Source organism: Montipora capricornis, chromosome 6 (genome assembly GCF_036669925.1).
Source record: "Montipora capricornis isolate CH-2021 chromosome 6, ASM3666992v2, whole genome shotgun sequence".
Lineage (NCBI taxonomy): Eukaryota > Metazoa > Cnidaria > Anthozoa > Scleractinia > Acroporidae > Montipora > Montipora capricornis.
Genome location: NC_090888.1, coordinates 52,096,485 through 52,106,484, shown reverse-complemented (window position 1 = coordinate 52,106,484; position 10,000 = coordinate 52,096,485). Strand labels below are relative to the sequence as shown.

Below are 10,000 nucleotides of genomic sequence, written 5' to 3'. Positions count from 1 at the left end.
GCATCATTTCTTGCTCAACTCAAGCAGAATCGTTGGATGAAAGCAAACTCTTTTCTACGTTTAAATCAAGCTGAAAATGGTGGTGAGATATCATGCAACGTGAGTGGCCCGACAGTTGAACAATGCTGGATCAAGAAAAGTTGGAAAATTGAATCAGCTTTCTTTACGATAAACGTTCGGTGTAAACCATACAGCTTGGACTGAAATGCGAAATGATGCCATCATCCAAACTGCAGTAGAAATGGAAAAGTCATATACACTGTACCTTACGCTTCACCATTATCGAAAGTATCAAGTTTTTAAAATTGTCTTCTATCTTCTTTTAGCTTTCCACACGCCACTAAACCAAGCCTTAACCTTCTTTTTCTCCTCTTTTGTGGGAATATAGAGCTCTGGTTCTTCTGTGTAAGGCACTGCCTTCATCTTTTCATTGACCGAACTCATGGACGGTGGATAGTCTCTCAGATACCAAAGCGCTTTTCTGTGTCTGCGCATGTGCTTTAATACTTCTATCCGCTGAATAAGTGGTGAATATAGCTGAAAATTGACTTCTACCGGTTCCCCTTCAACCACGTTGCGTAGAGTAAACGTCGCGCCTAACGTGTTTTGCCAATGGTTCTTGGCTATACAGATTCCTACAAATCTAAGAGAAATGTGCAAGAAAGTATAACAATAGGGAAAATATCTGTTTACAAACATTGTTTTTGTTATTCAAATGTGCCAACCACATGAACAAAAAACCCTCTGTTTCGAGAGCCAATGAGGCTCTGGTTGCCACATTAATGACAATAGGTGACGTAAACGATATCTTCGCTATAATAACATTTAAATAATAACTTGTAATAGTTTTCACTACATCTGCCCAAGCCTAAGATATATTTATTTATCATACGTTTATTTGATAGGATACGATATCAATTAAAAAATAATAAATTTACTTAATTTTGGAAAACGCCTTGAAAATATGATTGTAAAACTGAAACAGGAACATTCAATGATTAAAGACAACATTTTGTCATCATCTTTTTGATCCATGTGGTTCTTTCCACGGTCCTTGAAATACCATAAAATAGGAAGAAAACTTGCTTACTATATTCGGATCGGTAATTATTATTATCTGTGAATAACTGTTGTAAAAATGGTCGAAGATTGTTTGAAAATGTTGATACTGAGACTATGCTTTTGCTTCTGAGGTTGCGTCTAGCACTGTTTGTGGCCGAGTCTGTCGCCCCTGTTCAGTCTGATTTCATTTGTGTCTGGCAAAATGTCGCCCCTGTTTATGATTTGTGCCTGAAAAATCAATTTCTGACTCAGGCAATATAATTTTCTATCAGATACTGTAATCTTTGATTTTCAAAGTAAAAGGAATCGATGTAAATATTCAAAAATTACTCAACTTCAATCAGAACACCTCACGAACTCGGTGAACAATACCAATACCACCTTGCGCGCCCTGTTAAGCAATACCGATACCACCTTGCCCGCTCGGTTGATCAAATCGAGATTGCTTTCCCCTATACAATATTTACCAATTTACATTTTTTTCCCTTTTTACGCGAGGGCTTCTAGGTTACCTCCTCGGGTTTTGGCCCAGAGGCCAAAACCCTGCGGGGGCAATAATAATAATAATAGTAATAATAATAATAATACACAGCCTATAGAGTGTTTCCAACGTCATCAAATTGTAAAATCAAAGCTGCGGGGTTTACTGGTTTTTTTAATCCGTACCAGGTAAAAAAATTACTTGGAAGTAAATTAAAATCTTTTTACCAGTCTTAAGCCCCGTAACGTTTTTTAATTTGAGAATACAGCATTTCGAATTTTCGATCTTTCGAATTTTTGCCTTGCGTGATACCAAGACAGTATTAAACTGAGATAAAACTCTCTGGTTCAAAAAACAGTTTCACCTTGTGATTTTTGGCAAATTATTAAGCGTTAAAAGCTGTAGAAGACCTATTTATGCTCATTTAGTTCAGCTCACGAGCAAAAAGAGAGCGTTAGAGTTAACATGTATTTAGTGGACTTAACAAAATGTAGTTTTCCTGTGCTTGAAATAAACTGTGGTTTCTTCTTGGAAAAGGTGCTTCCTGAGTGGACTCTTCCAGTGGGGTTTTGTGCTGCCATCAAGGATTTGCACATTTTACCATAGAACAAAGGCCCATTCAAGTTTTGAAAGGGGGGAGGGGGTCAGGCAGTTACGACAAAAAAGATCTTACACCAGAAAAGGAGGAGGAAGAAAATTTTAATATAAACAAGTACGTGTAACACGTAAAAGAGAATACCAAAGGAAATTCATACACTAAGAAGACATTGCCTGGACAAACAAAAATTAAAAGGACCATCCCTAAATTAAGCCGGGCCAATGCAGGCAAGTACTTGCATGTCTTTTGAAAGAGCACCCTGGATTACAAACCTAGCTTATGAGCTATTTTGGACAAATCAAAAAAAAGTCGAAGAAAAACTACCATAGTAAGAAAGAGATCATTAAGCAGGACAAATACATGTAATTCACTGCCAACTGTCTCTTACTGATTTCACTAACCACAAAATTTTGTGCCCAAAGCAATTGCACGATAAATGTAAATGTACTTACTTGAGTCTTCCTTTGGCAATGAGAGGATCTGCTCTGGTGACTGCTACAATACTGCCGACAGAGAAATCCTTCATATCCAGTTTCTGCAACCTGCGGTAACAGTCCTTTTGTTCCAAGTATGTCATGACATCCGTTTTAGCTTCTTCAGGAGAAGCTGGAAATCCATTTGGCCAGCCTTTTTCTTTCCAGAGAAAACGGGGTTCTGGAGTAGTGCCTTCCAGTGCCACTTTAGCATTGGGTAGAGTCTTGTAGATTGATTTGACATCAAGTTCTGCTGTATTTGTCTGGTACCACTTGTCCACACTAACTTTTATCTGTGAGACAGAAAATTTTATGTGATTTTCGAAGATTGCAGTTGAGAAAGCAGTTTCAAAGAAATCTGAAAAAATTACTGTATGCTTGACTAGAACACGTGACAGTGCAATATTGTGCCACGCATTGCTCTATCACTGAGTTATCAAGTGATCTAGGAGCTTTTCAATTACATGTACAACTTTGTTATAAAGTCAATCAGGTGGATTGAATCCAGTGCCTACACTGTAAATCACATACTTGTAAATGCAAAGCCTCCTTTATCATGTCTGAAGCTATGTTACAAGCATAACAGGTAGAAAAGAGTCCCTAGAGTACGGAAAACACCAGGACAAGTCCTCAACAGAACTAGTAACGTTTGGTAACACTAGCAAACCCTAGGCGATTTTGACACAAAAGAGAGAGACAAAAAGACATGCTCATCAAAATGCACAAGTATAGTGTTAGTATAAGCTCAAGCAAAATCACACTCCAATTGAAAGCATTAATATTTTGATCATTATTGTCTCTTGTTCGGAGATCAGACACTACATGTATTTTAACCTCATACTGTAGCTAACTGAGTCCACATAAGCTGCTTATGTATAAAAAGTCAAAAAAGTACAGTAAAGTAATAACGCTTTAAGAGAGATCTACAATGTAACTGGGTGTGGCATCACCTTTCTTGACCCAAAGGTAGTGAAGCACAAAGAATAGATACCGGTAAGCTCTTGATCTAAAATAAATATGTGTAGCCCGAGGCACCAGGATTTCATTTCTAATGGTGGCGTTAAGTTGAGAGTTGAAAAAAAGAAGTCTTTGATTTGCACTAGCCCTAAAGACTTTAATTGACAAACAAAACTGCTGATTACTGGGGCCGGTTCCTGAAAGGTGTAATAACCCTATTCCAGGGATAAATGTGCCTGAAATAAGGCACATTTATCCCTGGAATAGAGTTATTACACCTTTCAGAAACCCGGCCCTGGTTTATAAATTGCATAATGTTATAAAATGCTATAAAGGGCAGTGTTTAGACATACATGTAAGTCCTCTAATTTGAGACCGCTACATTGTCTGTTTAACAGACTAAAGAAACTTCAAAATACCTTGCCACTTAGGAATGGTTCAAAGGTAATGCTCCTGTGCCACAGTAGAGCAAAGAAAAGGGAAAAAAATTGGTCCTGCACTTGTGATAATGCCTGTACGAACCCCATTTTCACAGTGAAATCTTATGCTTGCACTTGTGCTTTGAATGAGTCACTAGTGAATTCCCGGATTATGGCATCAATCACTTGATTACATCATTGGATGTCAAAACAAAGGGACTTTAGCTCCTGTGGTTGGCACATTTGAATAACAAAAGCAGTGTTTGTGAAAAGATATCTTCTCTACTGGGAACTGATTAATCAACTTGATATTTTAAATTTCTCCAAACACATGTATGTACTGTACCTTGTGTTTGTTATGCAACGTGGTATCATCAGTCCTTCTTTGCTGCAAATTTTGCACACTTTCTTGCGCAGTATTGTTTGACTCGTCTATGTGGTATCCCTTTTTCTCTACCCCATTTGAAAAAAACAATAAAATTTTACCCTTTTTACTTTTAAGGCTAAGTTGTTGAATACCCCACAACAATAGCTACTCTGCATACATGTAGCTCTAAGCTTACAAATGGCTATGCAGAAATGGTTTTGATATATCAATATTCACTCATGGCTACTGTACGAGGCTTTATGGCTAAATTTGAATATTATGTTGTTTAGAAATCTCCCTTGAGACTTGTGAGACAAAGAAAACGGAACTACATGTCAGCCGTAAAATTTGACCACAAAGTCTCGTAGGCATGCCTGAAATGTGATCAAACGAACTCCACCTAGGCCTATTGCTCTCTTATCTACAGTTGTTAGGCCTAAGCACTGATTTCAAACTGGTTAGCTTTAAGTTATTGTAGTGCTTACCGGTACCAACAGTTATTACAGCTTGAGTACCTTCGCTGAATTATGAATAAATTACAATGGAATAGCTGCATAGACGTGTAGCTGTTGCCGGTAAAATTCGTTTTCAGGTTGAATCTGTTTCAACCTAGGTTAAATTGGTGATCCTCATTTTACCTAGGTTGAATACGCACTCAGATGAATTGAAGAAACTTTTTTGGTGCCCAAATTACGCCTAGAGAAAAATTAGGGTCAACTTAGGATTAGTTTTGGTTATTATACATAGAAAAGTAAATATTGAAAAGAAATGTGTTGATTTGAGCATGTTTGTCGTTGTAGTGTAGTGGTGAAGACACAGTTATAATACAGATCCGCGGGGTGAGAGTTCGAGTATCGATAAGTGCATAGTACAATTCTTTGTTCCCTTACCTTGTTGCAATGTTGAGACTGAATAAGTGTAGAAATACAGAAACCGATATGATGATACCAAAGATTAAGAATGATGTGTCGAGTTGCGTAAGACAGAGCTTGCGGAGGGAAGGTATAAGCATCCTTTTTAGAGGGGGTTTAAGCCAGGTTGAGTGCATAATTCAACCCACAAGGTAAAATGCGGATCACGAATTTAACATAGGTTAAAATGAATTCAACCTGAGAACGGGTTTTACCTGCAATATAGCCACCTTCCAGAGAACTTCAGTGAATTATGAATAAATGAGAACTCGAGTAGCCGCGTAGACGCGTTGCCGGCTGCACCGTGTAGCTAGAGATGCGGGGTACTCTGCAATTGCTCCAATTTCAAATATCATGAATGCTGATTACACTGAAGCTGGCTTTTAAGTGCTTGTTGATCTTCTCATTTAAATCAATATGAAATGGTAATAAGTATATGCCAGTCACACGTGAATCTCAATAATTCTACTGCAGAATTTATTACTCAATATAACTGTATTAAGATCAACTTAAACTTTCATTCCAAGAAGTCTTGCCCTTGGTTCCATATTGCAATTTTTTTAAAACAACTTACCTGAGATGGAATTCAGATTCTTAGGTTTCCTTTCCGGTTGTGGAATACTTTCCAAGCGTCTCTCGATATTTCGGAATACTTTCTCATCTATATATGGCGACAACAGTTTCAGCCGAGATTTCAATCGGGACGCCATGTTGTTCGACGCGGGCAACCGCTGATTTAGCGCTGATCCACCCACCTATCGAGGTCTTCAAATCGGTCTTCAAGCGATAAATTGAAAAAAAAAAACAACAACAACACGTAAACAGAAAAAAAACTATTGAGAGAATGGAAGTAAATAAGTACGATATACCCAAAACAAACCTCTTTCAAGGCTTTTTGCAAAGAGAAATGCTTCATAGATTCGCACGTATTTTTTTAAAACGTTGAGCCTTCAATTTGTCACAAGGACTTCTCGTGTAAGCATACATTACCTTTTCGAAAGGAGTTGTGGGATAGCATTGATTTGCGCCATCTTGCTTTTTTCGGGTTGACAAACATTGCAACGTTTGTTTGGAAGGTTATTACTTTAATTTGGAAGTCGTTGGAAATCTCTTGCGAGCATGCCTCGAATCATAATTAAAGGTGGTGTGTGGAGAAACACAGAGGTTTGTGATATTCTGTTTCTGTGGAAAGACATCTGTACGTACGGTATACGCAGATATATATAACGTACATTGTAGTAATGAGTTTTAATTTCCGATTATACATCTACCTCTATATCTAAATTTGATTTACCGCTTGACAATGTCTTCAGATATCGAACCATCTTTTCGTTGCGTATAGGCCTTAAATTATTTTCAAAACTGTGTGTTCAAATCTATTCCATTTTCAAGCTTGCCTTTTTTCTCTCAAGGATGAAATCCTCAAGGCTGCTGTGATGAAATATGGGAAAAACCAATGGTCTAGAATCGCTTCTTTACTGCACCGCAAGTCAGCCAAACAATGTAAGGCGAGATGGTAAGTGATATCATAATCAAACAAGTTGAAGTAACACAGGGCAAGTGGACAGAACAAAGAATATGATACATTCGTTTACAGTATCATGTTTAGGAAGCCCTGATTGTAATTTGCCTTAATTTTCAGGTATGAATGGCTGGATCCCAGCATTAAAAAGGTAAGGCCATATTGTAAAAGAATAACAAACAAACAAACAGTGACAGAATAACCTTTTTCATAAATTATTTTGCTCTTAGCTACCTTGCCTTTGAAAATCTAAGAAGTTAGAGTCCATCTTTTTTGTTGCAAGCCTTGCTTCTTTTGTTATTATAATAAATATTAATCAATGCAAAATGTAGTTGTTTGTTCAAGAAAAGCATGGTTTAGAAAGCAAAAAACGACTTGTTAGATGGTTTTGCAGTGGTGGATGACTGTGTTGAAAAGGTGATAGGTAAAGAACAAGAAAAAAGTGAAAGACAGGGATCTGCCATCCAACAGTGGAGTAGAGTATCGGACCAAGGCAAACAGGCGGTGATTTTTGCCAACAAACAGCTACTTTCGAGAGGAACATGTAAAAGTACATTGTACATGAAACTTGATTAAAAAAACAAGAGGCCCTATGCTTATAAAGCTCACCATTGAGAATAAATTACATGTATGTTTGTAACAGACTGAATGGAGTCGTGAAGAAGATGAAAAACTCCTTCATTTGGCAAAGCTAATGCCAACACAGTGGCGAACCATTGCACCTCTGATTGGTCGGACAGCAGCACAGTGCCTTGAAAGATATGAGTTTCTCCTGTAAGTCAGTCCTGCATGTAGCTCTGTACATTTCCTTTATCATTTTAATTTTTTTTATTTTAGATCCCCTTCCCTTCTGCTCTAAGAGGTTACAATAATCTTCCACAAATTACATGAATTGAACACTGCAACGTTTTTGTTTTTAAATTTGACAATACTAATAATAATTGATTGCAATCTCTTCTTTTGAGTCTTCCCATACATGTATGTACTTGCACACACTGTACATGTAGTGTTTTTCATTCTCATTACATGTATTTGATTTTAATGTAGCTGGAATAATCAAAAATTTGTGGCAACTCACCTTAACTCATGATCAATAATTAAAATTTAATGTTGACTGAAGAACATCAAATTTGAATTTAAAGCAGCAGTCCAATTTCTTTTGGTGGCATGGCCTTGCAGGAAGGCCGTTATTTACCCTGTTATATTTTCACATTTTCTGCTCATTATCTCCTTTTTTTGGTAAGTATTTCAGTGACTGGTTTAGTAAGTTTTTCGCTCTAGTAGTGGTCACTTTAGGATTACCATGGATACAGTGTATCTTCTTTTTCCCAAGCGATCACCCCTTGGCTGACCACCAACCTTTGAATCCAACCAGCCCTATTAGTCTTTATACTGCATCATTCCTACATGTAATTTATTGTATTATTTTTGTGTTTGGTTTTCGTTTTCTTTTTCCAGAGATCAAGCACAAGCTAAAGAAGGAGAAAAGGATGAAGGAGATGACCCAAGGAAACTTCGGCCAGGAGAAATTGACCCAAATCCTGAGACAAAGCCAGCTAGGCCAGATCCCATTGATATGGATGAAGATGGTATGAAGAAGTTTGTACATTATACCACAACCCATGAAAGGATTACCATAAAAAAGTAAATTGAACGCCGATTTGAACCTTGGTACGTTAACATTGTCGAGATCGCAGTGCAAACTCGTGCTTTGTTTGACATTAGAAAAATCTTCTGCGTTGAAAGCACTAAAAAATCGTTGGAAAGCATAGGTGTTGGAAAAATTGACAACCCGTTGTGAATTTTATGACGACATTGGATTGTGTTGAAGAAAGCGTTGGTGGCAGCGTTGGAAGTGTTGGAAAAGCCGTTGGTGACCCGTTGGCAACCCGTTGGTAAAGCGTTGGGAAAGCGTTGGAATTTACCCGTTCAACGGAAAAGCGTTAGTGTACGTTTTCCCGTGAGAGGTCACATTTATGCCTTCCCCAATTATTATTATTTTGGGATTGTTTACTGTACCAACTGAGCTGGTGTGAGCTCTTGTTACAAGTACAATGTAGGCTTTTTTTTTTCAACCTAATCCCATTCTTACTGTAAACAGATGGAAAATTTACATGTACATGTACAATGTACGTTGATCTCAGAACTTCTCAGTCTTCTTGTGAAGGGTAATTTCAAAGAAAACCTGATGAAAAGAAAAAGAAAAGCAGAGCTAGAATATGAAAATACACAAATGATTTTTGATTTTTGGTTCTCAGAGCTGGAAATGTTGTCTGAGGCCAGAGCTCGCTTGGCAAACACTCAGGGAAAAAAGGCCAAGAGAAAAGCAAGAGAGAAGCAGCTGGAGGAAGCAAGGTGAGCGGCAGTCCAGTGTCTCTTTTTTAACATTTTTAAACTATTTTATTGGAAGAATGGTTGGCACCAGTACAGCACCTGTTTGCTATTGTCATCATTGTAATTGTTATGGAAGTGACCCTAGGATTGTTGCGTTCATCTTCACAAAGGTACACAATGTACCTGATGAGTAGCACAATCATGATGTACATTTGGGAAACAAGTATCTTGAACGAACACTTCGGGTCATATCTCTGCTCGTAAACAGCGTTAGCCACTCAAATTTTGCAGATATACTTCTTACATATTAGGGAACATTTACTGTGTAGATTAGCGAAATCGGTCGCTTAACTTTAGAATAAACGGATTCGGTTGTTCACTTTGGGGACAAAAAATGGCGCGTCACGCGTAACACGCAAACGAGCAAGACTAACAAAATAAGGTTCGTCAGACGGCTTGTTCTTTCTTCATCACAACGAAATCAACAACATATTTCACATTCACAATGTTGCAACTAGTAAATAAAAAAAATGTGGTTAATTTCTCACCTATGAGAGAAAAGAAGGCGAAAAGCACAACAGTCTTGAGCGTCACGCTCCTAAAATCCTCGGTGCTGTTTTTACAATTTGCGGCTGTAACCTTCGAATGTTTTGTGGTTAGGCAGAATTAAGTATGGTTCGAGAATGCTCATTTGTGGTAGTTGCTTTGGAGAAAGTTTCACCAAAAATTTCTCAGCACACGAGAAGCCAGAGCATTTTTTCTCAGTCTGAAACAAATCGTCTGCCATTACAATTTGCATTAGGACCGAAGCACAGCTTCGTAAAATGTCCTCTGTATCTTGCGTGTCCAAGCTCGCATTACGAAATCCAAAGAAAA

General features: G+C 37.8%; 2 protein-coding genes across 2 annotated transcripts in view; one reads left to right on the top strand and one right to left on the bottom strand.

Moving 5' to 3' along the window:
- The window catches only part of LOC138052453 (large ribosomal subunit protein bL19m-like), a 6,441-nt gene extending 213 nt beyond the window's left edge, over positions 1 to 6,228 (bottom strand). Inside the window, exons 1-5 of the mRNA XM_068898949.1 lie at positions 6,149 to 6,228; positions 5,843 to 6,045; positions 4,337 to 4,443; positions 2,594 to 2,907; positions 1 to 643 (exon numbers count right to left, since the gene is read on the bottom strand). The exon at positions 1 to 643 is cut by the window's left edge and continues 213 nt beyond it. Coding sequence (XP_068755050.1) covers positions 313 to 643; positions 2,594 to 2,907; positions 4,337 to 4,443; positions 5,843 to 5,978 — 888 coding nt within the window. The 5' untranslated portion in view covers positions 5,979 to 6,045; positions 6,149 to 6,228 and the 3' untranslated portion in view covers positions 1 to 312. The remainder of the gene's footprint in view (positions 644 to 2,593; positions 2,908 to 4,336; positions 4,444 to 5,842; positions 6,046 to 6,148) is intronic.
- A 43-nt stretch (positions 6,229 to 6,271) lies between these two features.
- The window catches only part of LOC138052450 (cell division cycle 5-related protein-like), a 28,936-nt gene continuing 25,207 nt past the window's right edge, over positions 6,272 to 10,000 (top strand). The window contains exons 1-6 of the mRNA XM_068898947.1: positions 6,272 to 6,432; positions 6,681 to 6,784; positions 6,911 to 6,941; positions 7,434 to 7,564; positions 8,249 to 8,379; positions 9,049 to 9,145. Of these exons, the coding sequence (XP_068755048.1) occupies positions 6,388 to 6,432; positions 6,681 to 6,784; positions 6,911 to 6,941; positions 7,434 to 7,564; positions 8,249 to 8,379; positions 9,049 to 9,145 (539 nt within the window). The 5' untranslated portion in view covers positions 6,272 to 6,387. The remainder of the gene's footprint in view (positions 6,433 to 6,680; positions 6,785 to 6,910; positions 6,942 to 7,433; positions 7,565 to 8,248; positions 8,380 to 9,048; positions 9,146 to 10,000) is intronic.